This window comes from Molothrus aeneus, chromosome 18 (assembly GCF_037042795.1).
Source record: "Molothrus aeneus isolate 106 chromosome 18, BPBGC_Maene_1.0, whole genome shotgun sequence".
Taxonomy (NCBI): domain Eukaryota; kingdom Metazoa; phylum Chordata; class Aves; order Passeriformes; family Icteridae; genus Molothrus; species Molothrus aeneus.
Genome location: NC_089663.1, coordinates 10,448,699 through 10,463,717, shown reverse-complemented (window position 1 = coordinate 10,463,717; position 15,019 = coordinate 10,448,699). Strand labels below are relative to the sequence as shown.

General features: G+C 42.4%; 1 protein-coding gene across 1 annotated transcript in view; it reads right to left on the bottom strand.

Annotated features, from left to right (window-relative positions):
• Positions 1-15,019, bottom strand: part of HECTD4 (HECT domain E3 ubiquitin protein ligase 4) — a 57,005-nt gene that overhangs the window by 28,240 nt on the left and 13,746 nt on the right. The window contains exons 13-34 of the mRNA XM_066562325.1: positions 14,548-14,618; positions 13,933-14,038; positions 13,228-13,348; positions 12,272-12,400; positions 10,885-11,009; positions 9,710-9,863; positions 9,357-9,457; positions 8,383-8,581; positions 7,353-7,472; positions 6,144-6,248; positions 4,952-5,115; positions 4,401-4,634; positions 4,075-4,267; positions 3,816-3,920; positions 3,644-3,732; positions 3,162-3,337; positions 2,356-2,491; positions 2,068-2,209; positions 1,814-1,980; positions 1,138-1,284; positions 672-856; positions 141-294 (exon numbers count right to left, since the gene is read on the bottom strand). Of these exons, the coding sequence (XP_066418422.1) occupies positions 141-294; positions 672-856; positions 1,138-1,284; positions 1,814-1,980; positions 2,068-2,209; positions 2,356-2,491; positions 3,162-3,337; positions 3,644-3,732; positions 3,816-3,920; positions 4,075-4,267; positions 4,401-4,634; positions 4,952-5,115; positions 6,144-6,248; positions 7,353-7,472; positions 8,383-8,581; positions 9,357-9,457; positions 9,710-9,863; positions 10,885-11,009; positions 12,272-12,400; positions 13,228-13,348; positions 13,933-14,038; positions 14,548-14,618 (3,123 nt within the window). The remainder of the gene's footprint in view (positions 1-140; positions 295-671; positions 857-1,137; positions 1,285-1,813; positions 1,981-2,067; positions 2,210-2,355; positions 2,492-3,161; positions 3,338-3,643; positions 3,733-3,815; positions 3,921-4,074; positions 4,268-4,400; positions 4,635-4,951; positions 5,116-6,143; positions 6,249-7,352; positions 7,473-8,382; positions 8,582-9,356; positions 9,458-9,709; positions 9,864-10,884; positions 11,010-12,271; positions 12,401-13,227; positions 13,349-13,932; positions 14,039-14,547; positions 14,619-15,019) is intronic.

The window sequence follows — 15,019 nt, the reverse complement described above, 5'->3', positions numbered from 1 at the left end:
AATTCTTTCATAACTTGACAGCACTGATTAAACACAAATATTAAGGGTCAGTTTTAGAATGGTTTAAAAAAAATCCACAAAAGATCCCACATGGGCTCTGATAACATGGAAGAAAATACTCCAGAGGAAAGGCCTGGTACCTTGAGAGGTCATTCAGAAGGCTGAGGACATCCTGCAGTGCATCATTCCCTGCAGCCTGGTTCCCACAGCACTCAGTGGCTCTGGCCAGGTGGTTGGTGAGGAGGCTGGAGACCTGCCTGGCCAGCCCGGAGTGAACAGCATCTGTGGAACCCCCTTTGGAAGGGATGGAAGAATGCACAGCTGTAATCAACAAAAATCAATGTACACAGCACAAAAATAACTCCTGATACATCCACGCCACGTGTAGGTTTAAGTGTGTTATGGGTGAATTCTACCACAGGAAAAATGCCAAAGGATCATTTAATCTCCAGGTTCTCTGATTATGTTTAGACAGAATCAAGTGGCAAACCTTGAAATTATTTCCATGGGGAGGAAAAAAAGGCAGAATTAAAAAACAAGAAGAAGAAAATCCACTGAATTTTGTATTCACTTCTTAAGAATGCACAGAATCCATTCACCCAAGTCACGGTGAACGACTGCCCTCAGGCAATTCTAACACACACAGCACAAGATATTCCCAGTGTTCCTACCTTCTTCCTTCTCCCACTCCACACAGCGGTTGGCCAGCACCTGGAAGGCAGCCCAGGCCATGGTGGCCACCTTCTGTTTCTTGGTCTGTTTTTCATTTGAGCTGGACTCTGTCTGGCTGCTCAGGCTGCAGAGCCGGTCCATGAGCTGGACCAGCCCACTGCGCACCAGACACTTCTCCTCACTCCTGCAGGGGAAATTCAGGGTGGAATTAACTTCTCCATCACAATGGCAATCCAGAACTTGCTGTTAGCTCAGCAATTAATTAGTTCAATTGACAGAAATGTTGGTCTGCCTCTCCCTTGTCCTCCCCAGATGGAATTGTGAGGGAATTTAACCGGATGCTCTCAGTTGCTCCTCAGGTGAGTAGAGGGGATGTATTTATACTATTTAACATTTCCCCTTAAAGCAGAGCCTACTAAGGCCAGGTGTGGATGTCCCCCATCCCCTCTCCAAGCCCTTGCCCACCTTGTGTAGGGAATGGTGCACAAGAGGCCAATGCTGTTGGCACAGGCGATGGGGTACCGGGCACACAGGGACACCACCGATGTCATTGTCTCTCCAAAAGCCTCCTGGACCTGCTCCACCATCCCACCACACGTCAGCTCTTCAATCCTGTTGGGAGTTAAATATTAGGAATTGAAGGCTTCAATTCACAGACTTCCAAATGTAGCTTTAAGAAAATAATAATCAGTGCATGTTAAGAATTACTCAGAGAGACTTGGAAGGCAAACTGCAAGTCACTCATTTTTCATATGAAACATGAACAAGAGAGTGTGGTAGTTACAGCTCAGTCATGCTTAAATCTCACTACAAACAAAATACAAAACATTTACTACATTTAGATGACAGTTTCAGCTGAATCTACCACTAATATCTAGTTAAGATCAATTTAGAATTAAATCAACAGAGAAGGACACCCTCTATATACACCTGGATTCATGTCAGCCAAGTATGAAAGGAAAGTTCATCTAGTGCTAAATAAAGGCATTTCTTAGAAATTTCGGCCTTTTCACCCCACAAGAACCCCATTTGTTGCAACCTCAGCTCTGCCAACTTGTGCCCTCACAGCTACTCACTTCTGGCTTTCCCTTGTGCCAAGCAATTTATTCCCTAGCACAGAACTCTGGAGAAATGCACCCACCTTGGCCCTCCCTGCAGCACCATTGTCACCGGGCCCACCAGGTGGGTGACGCCCCCGACGCGCACGGCGGCCGTCAGCAGCTCCCTCATGTGCACCAGCGCCTGTTTCCTGGTGTTGCCACGTCTCCAGCGGGTCTGGGCAGCCAGCAGGAAGCTGCTGCTGGACACCTGCGAGGTTTGGGAGGGGATTTAGACACAAACAAGGCACCTTCTGTTTCTGAGCAAGCCGGAATTTGAAATGAAATAACAACGTACGGCTTGGTCAGGGTTTGTCCCGATGAAGGCAAAGAGCTGTCCCAGCAGGACACTGTAGGTGGGTTTGTCCCTGCTGTCCTCGATGGCCAGGGACTGCAGCAGGGTGAAGGAGCTGCTCCTGTGGCTGGTGACGTGCCGGCGCCTGCAAGGGAAGCGCCACGTTACACCTGGCAGCAGGGAGCTGACCCAACCACCACAAATGCTGCTGTGCTGGCAGTGATAAATTTGATCAAGCTGATCACTGGGACAGCACAGAGGTGGGAAGGGAAGGAATAATCCCTGCTGTACCTCTGGCTGGCCCGGGCAAACTCGATGTCCTCGTTGCCGATCATCTCCAGGTCGGACGGGGCGGACATGCTGCGCAGGAACACGGGCTGGCGCACGGCGTGGGAGATCACCTTGGCCTCAGAGGCTGATTTACAGGCTGAAGTGTTATAAAATAGAAATAAAAAAGGTCGTTCCTGGTGCAGGAAAGTATTTACAAACTGGCTTTAACATCACTGGTGGATATCCCAGTGGAAGCTGAAATATAGGGTGGGGAAAATCCAGTCTAAGCAAGAATGTGGAACTCAGATCTGAGAATTTTCCTGTTTTCAACCCTGTTGAAAGTTAAAGATTTGGAATTGAAGGCTTCAAGTCACAAACTTCCAAATGTAGCTTTAGAAAATATTAATCAGCACATGTTAAGAATTACTCAAGGGAAATTTAGAAGGACAGCTGAAAGTCACTCATGCTTTCATATGAAATATATAAACAAGAGAGTGTGGAAGTTAAAGCTCAGACATGATTCAATCTCACTACAGACAAAATACAAATCCAGCTCAGAGGATTTTCAGGTATTGTTTAAATCAGATTTCCTTTGATTTGGTTAAGTATTTTTCCTCAGTAAATCAGGAGATTTAAGTTTAAATTCCACCTATAATTACTCATCTTTTTATTTACCATCATCACGGGAATCAGAAAACCAAGACTTGACTTTATTTATTGTAAAAGAATTAACTTAATTTAGGGGACAATTGTTTAATTTAAAGCAAAAGAGGTAAAAATAAGAAATAAAAGGCATCTTTAGAAAATGCTGGCAATGAGAGACATACCTGGAGTCTCTGCAGGGGTCCCAGATATGCTCCTTGTGATCCCAGACTGTGCTGCAATGGTCACATGCAACAACAGCTCTGCTCTGTTCATCAAGCTCTTCACCAAGGTTTTTGTCTTTGCTAAGGGATGAGAGGTCTTCTGGATCAGTGAATTCACCTCTTGGAAAAACTTCTCCCTAGCATTGTGAAAGGGAAGTAAAAGAAGCCAAGTCAAAGTTTGAATGCTTTCAGAAAGGAAGTGCTACTGAGGGAAAGGTCAGCTAAAGGGGACTTATGGCCTCAGTCTGTTCTGTGCCAGCAAAGGAGAAAGCAGAAAAAAATGGAAGAAATAAACAAGTGATTCCTTAGCAAACACAAGGAGTTGCAGGTTAATATTAATATATTTAGCACAGAAGTTTTTATTCATCAGATACTTTTGGAAATCCCTGGAATTGCCCTGAAGCTGCCCCTCCTTTGAGGCCCAAATGTTCACTAATACTGACCTTAATGCCAGGACCACATTCTCAAGATCACTCCCATCAAAAGAAACTTCCTTCATTGAGCACAGAAGCTCCAGCTCCTTCATCTTGCTCTAAACGAAGGGAAGGAGAAGGATGAGCAGGTTTTGAGGAAGCAGAGTAAGGCACAAGCAGCCAGAGCAGCCCCAGGGCTCACCTCGTTGAAGTGATAATCATAAAAAAAGGGGACATTGTTCTCCAGCTTCCCGTGCATGGCATCATCCACCTCGTTCTGCCACTTCTGCTCCAGCTCAGCCACACTCTGATAAAGAGACAAAAATCCCACTTGTTGCACTTAAGGTGTAGAAGGGATTTTAGAAGAAGAAATCTGAGTACATTTTGCATTTCTGTGGTGCTAAAATACATCTTTTCTCTCAAAACAAGCCTTCTGTTGTTTTGAATAATTTTCTTTTTACCTGCAGTTGTCTCTCCATGGCATTCAGCTTCTTAAAGGTCTCTCCCATAATTTTACAGAGTAAATCATATTCTTCAGCATGTTCCTCCTGATACTGGAAATTTATCAGAGACTGGAGAGCATCAACCAAATTGAGGTGTTTAATCACACATGAAACCACCATCTCCTCCATGACTTCTGGCTGGATCACTTCCCTAGGGTTCCAGGGAAAGCCAAACTCATTAATCAGGAGTAAGAGACCAACTTGGACAATTCACAGTCATAAATCATCAGATGCTGCATTCACAAACAAGGTTCAAAACCCAGAGGGAAACAAAGACTCCTTACTTTATACTGGGTCTAAATTGAGGCCGAGCACGTCCAGAAATTTCCCTGAGCTTGATCATGATTCCTGGGGGCAGCCTAATCCTGGGCAGGTCAAAGTAGTGTCCAACAGGAGGCACGAGCACATCAGAGGGATATGTGAACTCCCTGTCCTCCTCTATGGTGAGAGGCAATGGAGAAGGGCTTGGAGTAAGGGCAGGAGATATCACCCCGTTGGCTTCCACCTGCCACTGGCACCTGCAAAAAGGAGTAAAAACCGATGAAAAGGAATTTCTTCTCCTCTCTAATTCACCCCTCATTGAGGAAGACACTTCAGTTGACACATTAAAAAGATTAAATATTAATATTTGAAGTGTGGCTTGTACCAAGCATAACCCAACCCTCCTTTTACTCTAAAACCCCCCATTATGTTTTGGAGAATATTCACTCAGTTTTAGGTAACACAAACTACAGGAAAAATGATCCAAACATCACTTTAAAGCACAAGACTTGAAAATGAGAAGTCACTTCCCCTCAGAAAAAACCACTCAGATTAAAATTGATTTTTCATTTACCTTTGTAAAAGTTTAGATCTTAAGAGCTCTTGACAGGTTTCTTCATCTTTGGTAATTTCTGGCCCATTGTACAAAATCCTCAGCATGGAACAGGCCAGCACAGAGAGGCCCAGGGCCAGGTCAACCAGGAATGGCAAACCTCCTGACACATCCTCTGAGGATTCCTGTAGCAGGAACAGGGAGAAGTTCAAGCAATACACCAGGAAGTCCTTTCCAATAGATTCAAGATAGGAGATTTTATATATAATCTTCTAAATGTAAGATATAGCTCGATATCCTTCTTAACTCTTAAACAAAAAATGCTTAACAATTAACAGCAACTTGTAAGAACAACTCCAGACATGAAGTAAGGGATTTAAACATTACTTTCCTGAACCAAGAAGGAACAGGTGAAGTTATTTTTGGTTCAGTCACCCCAACTTGTAGTGGGATTCAAGATTCCCTGTGTTTGATCCCAGAATCCCTCCCCTCTCTTCTTCGTGGGCTGGAATCATTATTTCCTCAAGACTTCTCTGATTTTCAGGTTGTTACAAAGAAATCCTGGAGTGGCTTCAGGAGATAGGTAAGACACATTTGATAACAACTATCTCCATGAATCCCTAAGTGTAGCCATGATATTTTCTGAAAAATCCTTTCCTTAGGATTTTTTCTCCTGAGAAGCTGAGAGGCCTCAGGAACAAAATGTGAACAATGGTTATCTGCTGCTGTGGAATGCAACAGGTGCATCTGGGATTGGCTCATGTGGTTGTTTCTAATTAATGGCCAATCACAGCCCAGCAGGCTCAGTCAGTCACAAGCCTTTGTTATCATTATTCTTCTATTCCTTGCCAGCCTTCTGATGAAATCCTTTCTTCTATTCTTTAGTATAATTTTAATATAATATATTATCATAAAATAATAAATCAAACCTTCTGAAACATAGAGTCAACATTCTCATCTCCTCCCTCATCCTAAGACCCTTGCAAACACCACCACATCCAAGTGCCAGCCCATCCACAGGGATCTCTGCATCCCAAACTCAGCTTCCTTTCATTGCCAACACCCGATCTGTCTCACTGCCCAAACCAGGCAGTCCTGGTCTCCATCTCCAAGTGCCAAGCTGGGAGCACATTTCCATGGATCTGGAACGTGCTGTGGCAGGCAGGAGGCAGTGGAAGCTGAAGCTCTGCCCTGGGATTCCCTCCCTGGATACCTGTGCTCGGACAGTGCAGGCAAAGCCCCACATGGCTTTGTCCGGGGTGTTGTGCTCGCGCCCGCTCCGCATCTCGAAGGAGAACGTGACTGTGTCTCCTTCCACCTTCACACATCCACAGCAGGGAGGGGGAAAAAAGAAAACAGATTTCATGATTGAGGCAAACAAATGGGTTTTTCACACAAGTGATGATGACTTTTAATGACAGTTATCTGGGGGTTTTTTAATCTCTATCTAAATATTCTGATTTAATTTTTTTTTTCCTTTTCGTAAAGGTGTCTTTTAGTGGAAAACTTAATTTTGCTGCTGGCTGACTGCAGTAAAACAAAAAGAACCACCATAGCTGTAAAAAAGCAGAAATTAGTGTGTTATTTAGCCTTGATTTTCACTGTTTGTCTGCAAGAAACCAGGCAATAATTAATAATTCTCTTCCTGAAGGAAGACAGACAAGCTCTTCAATTAGAGAAATGACAACAAATTAATAAAGGAGCTTGCTAAAAGAACAGCATCAAAACCTATGTGTGAAAAATAAACCAAATTCCCTTAATTGTGAACAACAGAGTTCTTGTCTGAAATTGCTTTCCAGTTTATTACCTCTTGATTTCTTTCTACAATGTTTTTGTTACGTAAATAAGCCCAGTTTTAGCGTGGGACAATGTAGCAGCACAAATATATATTAAACAAAAATAAAATCACGCTGCGGAGTGTGTGAGGGGACACACTGGCAAAGCATTGAAATGCTGAGGTTTCAAGAAGTTTAAGAGATTCTTCTTAGCTTTACTGCCAAAAGCACCAATGAAATTTTAAAATCCAACAGAAATGGCTGGATTTTATTTGTTACATTTGCTACTTGATATATTTGGGGGTTATTATTAAAAAAAATTGACTTTAAGAGAATCTGCCTAGAACTGCTCCTAGGAGGGTGTACTTAGGAGAAGAGCAATGCCATTAGAGACTGCAGGACTCAAACACCTCCATCAGGAACTCCAGGAAGACACAAAACAAACTCCAAGGGAAGCATCACACAGAACACAGAGCCGAGTTTAAAGCTCTCCCCCAAGGACACCACAGTTCACTGAGCAGGGATCTCATCATGGATAACTGTACATTTAAAAGCTTGGAATGCATAGCCATGAGGGTAAAATGGGCTGGGCATGGTTTCCAAAGGGGATTTTCTATGGGAAAGAGGGGGGGATGGGAATACTGTACCTTCACTAAGTCCTTGGGCCACCCCGTTCCTAAGACACTACGGCTGCCATATCCCAGTGTATTGCCTCCATACTCAGCAACCTTCCTACTGTTTGTGCTAGGACCAGCATAGATCACCAACTTCAAAACATAAAATACACTGTTAGACTGTAAGAGAAAAACAAGAAAACCTAATAATAATAATAATACTTAGCACTTCCACCGCGCTTTCGACTCTCGAAGCGCTCCATGCACGTGAACCGATCCTCACAGGCTCGGTGAGGGCAGCAGGGTTAAGTATTATTATCCCCATTTTACAGATGGGGAAACTGAGGCACACAGGGACTGCAGGGCCTTGGTCCCTGCTCACACAGCAGGGCTGGGAGCAGAGCAGGGGCAATCCTGACTGCCAGCCCTGAGGCAGAGAACAAACTCCTTCCCTAGCAGTGAGGGGCTGATCCTGCTCCCAGCAAAGCCAAACTTTTGTCATGACTTTGGTGGGATCAGGGTTTTTTGGGGGAGTTCAATATTAATGTAACCCATTACTAATTAAAGATACTCCCATCAGTTATTTATGAGCATCAGGACTTGCTCTATGCCAAAGAATAAACAGCAGCACTCAGCAAGAAGCATAAGCAGATAACACAAAGTGGATAAGTGCTATTGGTTGTTTTCTTAAAATTAAAATATTTGTTCCTATTAACCCAGGTAAACAAGCTCTTTATCATCAGGGAAAAAGGAACCTCTCCAGCTCTGCCCAGTTTAAACCAACTTTGCTGATCAAAGGAGGCAGTTGGATTAAAATTTAGGAAATAAAGAAAACTGAACACGAGTAAAAATGAGAAAACTCAAACTTGGACAGTCTAGCCAGCCTGAAATAATTTTTTTAAAAAACCAGAACTGATAGAATTTCCAAGGGGAAAAACCAACCCAAACCATCCCTCAACCCCTCCAGTCCTTGGAGCCTCCCACATTTGTCCCATGGCAGAACTCCCAATTTTTTTGGAGGGAATTCCCTCACTGCAGAGGTGCTGAGCTGGGCCTTGCTTACCTTGTCATAATCATACTGGGAGGAGCATCTGTTGTCAAATCTAAGATACAAACAGCGGGCTCCTGGGATGTGGACAGTCTCCTTGAATTTGTAGTTATCCCTGACAGGATGCACTGTCTCCACAGTCTTGCCAGCAGCCCAGGGAGCAGGGATCTTCAAACCAGTCAGGAATCCTGGCTCTTCCTTCTCTTCCAGCATCCTGAAAATAGAGTGAGAAATTGGGCCTAAAATACAGCACAGAGATTTCTGTCATTCAATAAAGCATTTAAAAATCACCTCTCAGTATTGACACACAGAGACAAGGAACTGACTGCTGGTTTTAGGCATTATTGTATTGAGGGAATTCATGTTTTATATATATTATCATCATTATTCATACATTACATGTACTCTTATTCACAAAAAAATCCCATTATCACAAATTCCTTAGTATTGCAAATTCTCCAATGCTGCAAATAAGCATTTTTATTTGATTTTAGCTGTTTGTTTCTGTTCCTAAGCAAGAGCTGGAAAACTTTGAGCTGAGACACAGCATTTAAATGCAGGAGTTAAAAATGTTATTTCTCTGTAAATTAAACCATTTAATAGCTTTGCAATGGTTTTAATTCTGTATCTCATGCTGCCAGAGCAATTTACATTTTCTCCTGATGGTCCTCCCTAGCCTAATTTATTGTGTGAGAAACATTTAGATTTAATTTCTAATGCTTGAGATGAGGAAAAAAACCAGAACAAACCATACTCTGTGTAAACAACCTGAAGTTATTAATAATTTAATTCTATATAGAGAACAAAATTTGGAACTAACTGCCTTTTGCAGAAGCTTATATAAAACTGAGACAGCCTTAGAAATCATTCCAGCACACTTAAAAAACTTAATTCAAATTAAAAACTGCTGCTTTATCTCACAGCAATGGTCAAACAGACATTACAGTGCAGTTTATCCCATGAAAAGACCCAAATGTAAAGAAAATCACCTCTCATCAGGTAACTGCTTCCCTTTCTGCTCTGGAGCACAACTGGGGGAACTGTTCAGTTCTGAGAAAACTGGAGACTGGGTTTTAAGCAGCAGTGCAGTCTGTGGCCCAAAATACACAGTGTTAGGGACATGCAAACTGTAAAGCATTTTAAGAGCTCATTACTGAAATAATTAACAATTATCATTGTTATTGACAATAAATCATGATTGAGTAGCTCCTGGAGCAGTCAAATGGAACATTCAGCACCAGCAGCTCTGGCAGCTGTTGAGGAAGCTGAACTCTGGTGTGGGTGAGTGTCTGGAGGAAGCTGAGCAGCATTTGGGCAGCCCAGGGTGGCACAGAGCCCCTACCTGGCTGGTGTAAAGGACCAGCTGCACCAGCTGAGGCATCAGGGCATCAGCCATGGTCAGGGTCTGCAGGTTTGGGTGCATCAGGGATGTCAGCAGCACAGGCAGCAGGTGGCCAAGCATGGTGGCCTTTGTGATCTGCTCCAGGCCTTTTAACCTGGAAGGAGAGCCAAAGTTACAGAGGAACAACTCTTTGCATAGAGCAGCACTTCTGCTTTTAGTCACTTCTGTTTCATCTTGTAACAGCAACTCAAAATTCAGCAGAGAATGTTTGTATTATGTTAACAAAATCCCCAAAACAATCTTGAAACCACTACAACTTCTCCCAAGTGCCAGTGACCTTGAATTGCTGACAATTTTTACTGAACAATCTGAGAGCAGAGACAGTAAATCAACAGTTTAATAATTACTCAGAGAAGGATAAGCTCCCCTGGGCACAGGATGAAAGTCCCCATCAAACACAAATGCACCAGTGTGGATATCAGCTCCCAGCACATGGAGCTCAAAGGACTTGAAAAGGATCTGCAGCTACAAAAATATATTTGAACACGAACTCATATGAAAATATCACCCAGGAATTGTGTGTTGTCAATAAACACAACTAATCTTGCAGGCACAGAGAAGCAGAAAGTGAAACCTGGAACACAGCTGGGACAGGGAGTTGTTTGTTTGAGGAGAGAAAAGTTTTGTTTCCACCCCATTCCCAAGGTGGATTTTTAAGAGGAGGGGAGACAGGGAAAGGTAGGTGATGGAATATGTGGGATATAAAACAACACCCAGGGATTGTCATGCATGAATATCTAATGCAGCTACTGGGGATGTAATAATCAGAAATATAAAAATAAACAGATTGTTCTAGCTAACAGTATTCCCAGCTAATTGCAGTTTACTTCCAGGTATCCTACTCATAAATACCATTATAATTGACTAAAACCTTCTCAATTTGAGGTTCCTACAGAAATATCAACCTACAGATGATCAGGACTGACAGAGAGAGTGATTCTAAATTCTCCACCAGCTGAGTGCTTAACAATTGCTACAGGAAGAAACAGTTTCTGTGCATTCAAAGCTCAAATCTGAAGTGATAAAGAATAATCAGTGCTAACTGTGCTTGTACAATAAATCACAAAGAGCAGCAGGTCCCTGTTTCCAAATTAGGATCCTCCCACTTGTCTTACCTTTGCTCCCTGTCAGAAATGTCACTGTTAATTAGTGCTGTAGTGACTTGTTGCAGCATTTCTAAGACTTCATCACATCCTGTGAGAATTTGTGTGGCAAGAGACAAAATGCTGGTCTTGAGTTCCTGAGTGAAAAAAAAGAGTTACAGGATACTTAAATTCTTAGAGAATCCCTCCAAAAAAGGACAACAGAACAAAAAGATGGATTTCCAAATGAAAAGAATGATAATGTGACCTGGCAGGCCTGCAGCAGGAGATTCATCCAAGACTTAAATTTGATTAATGTTAAGCCCCAAAGTGCTGGGAGAAACTAGGTGCATGTTTTACAGGATGCACATCCAGTTTCTAGAGGGAAGGAAGCCCCAAGTCCAGCACAGGAGAGAGCTGAGAGCCAGCCAAGGTACAGGACTGGTGACACAATGTCCTAGCAGGGATGAGGAGCACTGCAGAGAGAGAAACTGAACAATGAACACGGCGTGAACAGCGAGACAAGAAAAATACTCCAATATTTAGCATTTACTCAATGAGCCTGAACAAATCACTTCTAACTGCAGCAGCTCACAAACACACACAGCCTCAAAGAGCAGCAGAGAAAACTGGCTCAGCAAAATACCAGAAATTCGGGAATCAATTCCATTAGGGAATTATTATTATTATTATTATTATTATTATTATTATTATTATTATTATTATTATTATTATTATTATTATTATTACTATTATTACTATTATTACTATTATTACTATTATTACTATTATCATTATTATTATTATCATCATCATTAGACAACCTGCACTCCAGGGCAAACCTGGGAGTTGGATGAAGCAGTGGGAAATGCAGCATTTAAATAAACTTCTACCAACCAAAGCCTGTCCTCTAACAGCTTCCTTGCCACAAACTTTAGTCTCTCTATTTCAGATAAATGATGGAAGTGGCTGTACACAAGCTTTGTTTAAACTGCAAAAATGCAATAGCCAGGTAAGGCAAGTAAGAAACCCCTTTTCTATTTATTTAATAATATTTTTTTCAAGGACCACCTGAGTGATTTGGGGAGGAAAAAGAGTCTGGGGTAACATGCCCAGGAAAGGAAATTCCTGTGCCAGGAATCCTTCCAGCACATACTAATTAAAATATACTTAAAATCTCATTATACATATATTTAGGAAGGGAAGTGTCTGCTCTCACTGATAATAGGGACTGCAAGCTGGAATCCTGAACACAGAATAACTGCAGATTTTCCTCTGGACTGGTTTTCCCTGTTCTCCAGCTATTTAACTCTATCAAAAGGAAAAGAACCCCCAGCAAACAGCAAATGCACTGCAGGAACAAGGTGTCACAGGCACACTGACTGGAGAGAGCCATACTAGAATAAAACTTGGTGTTTACCTGTACCTTCAATGTCTCTCCCTGCAAGGAGCTGTCACTGTCATCATTGTCATCAGGTTTAATCAAAATAGTGTTACTGAGGAGGTGGTTCTGCACAGCCATCAGGTACCGCAAGCACGAGGATGCAGCCTTGAACACAAATAAGTAAAACTTTGCATTATCCAAACCCTTCATCAACCCTGAGTCAGGCAAGCGTCAGACTTGGAAGTTGGAGAGAGGAATAAAAAAGGTTGAGGAAGAAGAAAAGAAAGAACAAAGAAATAATTTGATACATTTAAGGAAAGAAACCGGTTGCAAAATGCTGAATTTTGTGAAGTAACTCACAAAACCATAAAGAGGCAGCATAACTTTGTTCAGGTTTGGAACATTTCAGCAACATTCAGGAGCTCTAAGGATTAATTAATTCTGAAAAGATTGTGCCACCAGAGAGATAAATGCAATTCCCACTCTGAAGGTGATGGTTCCATGCCACTCCTCATCCCCACAGGCCAGGACATCCTGGCCCCTCCCAGCGTTTCTATGGAAGCTCAACCTGCCTGTCCCAGGGAGCTGATCCTGCTGAAAACACCTGCCCACAGTTTTACCATCAAATGTCAGCTTCACTTCAATCCTGTCTCTGGTAACTCTTTCAGCCTGTATGAACCACAACACACAACTGCACCTTGGATTCTTTAAGCTCTGTTGAATACTGAGATCCACAAACTTTGCTTTAAAACTGAACAGCAACCAGAAAATAAATCTATGTATAAACCCATTCCAGCATTACTGAACTATTTCCTTTGTTGTGAGAAATTATTCTTTTCTTCCCTGCACAGCACAAAAGACAATTCTTCTCCTGGATTTCTTAAGACGCCATTATAAACGTTTCACCTCCTGGTACTCAGTGAACAGGATGGATTCAAGGAGGAAAAACAGCCAAAGGCAGATTTACTTTTATCAAAACACATTTTACTTACAGGCACAGTTGAAAGAAGCCTTTGAAAGTCATCTTTAGATACAGTTTGGCACTTGGTGATTAAGACACAAGATTCTCGGACAACAATCTTGAGGATGTAGTGCAAGAGCTCATCATTGAGTCTTCAGGAGAGGCAAGAAAGGTGGAAAATGTAAATCATTAATTATTGTGCATTTTGTACAGCTCAGCTCACTCTGCAAGCTGGATCCCAGATATGGGAAACCTAAACAAGGATCAAACTTCAACTTCAGACACAAAAAAAACCCATGGCTGAAATGTTTAACAAGTACAACAGATTTCCAAGGGGTTGCTGCACTGTGCTGGTGTGAATCTGTGATTTCTTATGGCTCCTAGAAAAGACTCCTCCCAACTTGTACAGGTACTTGAGATTGGCAATTTTACTGCTGGAAAGTCACCTATGACATACAGAGAAATGCTATAAAATCATCTTTATGAAATGATCATTCCAATTTACCATGAACATGGCAAGGAACAAGAAATTCCAAACCCAGGCTGGGTACGGAAGCATCTGAAATTTGCCCTAAAACATCAAATCTCTCCCCTACCCTACTGAAATCTTCCCCCCCAGACACAAACAGCATTCAGGTCACACTGCAGGAACACACCAAGCAATTCCAACAGAAGTTCCTGCAAGTTCACCTCAAGCAAGTAACAGAAAAACACCCTATAAACAGAGGCTTTTTACCTATAGTGATCATCATCTTCACTTCCAAATCTGTTGTTCTGCAGCTGCTCAGCTAAATTGGTCAGGATAACATCCCGGAGCTGGGAGAGGCCACTGTTCCTCTCTCCTGGAAGGGAAATAAACTTTTGCAAAGCTGCATTTTCCAGAAGAGATTTTACTTCCCCAATATCTCATTTAACCCAGACTAGAGCTCGGGAATGGCTGCATTCCCAGGGTGAGCAGACTGGGAGCACTTTCCCTGCCCGTGGCACTGGGAAAATTGGAAATTCCCAGCACTGAGCTCCAACATTTTCCTGTGAGGTAACAAATTACTGAGCATCAGCTGCTTCAAGACCAGATTCCCATTTCCTGCTGAACTCAAGGACATTGTTCCCCCTCCACTGAGGTCTAACATCACCTCTGATCACTGGGTACTTGCAAATATTCCTTTTCCCCACCTGACCTACCCTAGGCCATGCAGCCTTTTGGAGCATCCCATAATTTCCTACAAAAGCATGGATTTAAAGCAGAGTAGTGCTCAGTATCCCACATTGTTCTCCCTCTAAGCCTGAGATGTACTTGGATTTTTTGTTCTCAGAAAAACCCCACTCTCACCTGGCAATAAGACATTCTCACCTTCAGTTAAGACCAATTTCAATAAATTATTGATTTCTGCTTCTCCAGGATACAGGATATTTAAACCAGAGCTAAGGAAAAAATAAAATCATGCATTACTTGATGGATTTAGAAGTGAACAAAACCATTTCAGTGGACATGTGACAAATGGCACCACACACTCAGCATCTGATGGAACATTTACAATGTCTGTGTAAAGGCTTACAAGAGCATCCTCCAGATTTTAACATCAATATTAGAACATAAGCAGCTGTTTTCTCCAGGAATCTCTTGTAATCAATTATATTTTATTGTTTAGGTCTAAAGTTTCTCCAAGAGCTATTTGCTTCCCTCTGGAAAACTCCCCATTCATCACTTGCACACAAGGCAGCACAATCAGTTTAGGAAACAGAGGTGTCAGGAAAAATGATCATGGCCCAGAGAAAACCCCCAAAAACTCTGGTGATGGGGTAAGAGCTGAGGCTCCTCTGTG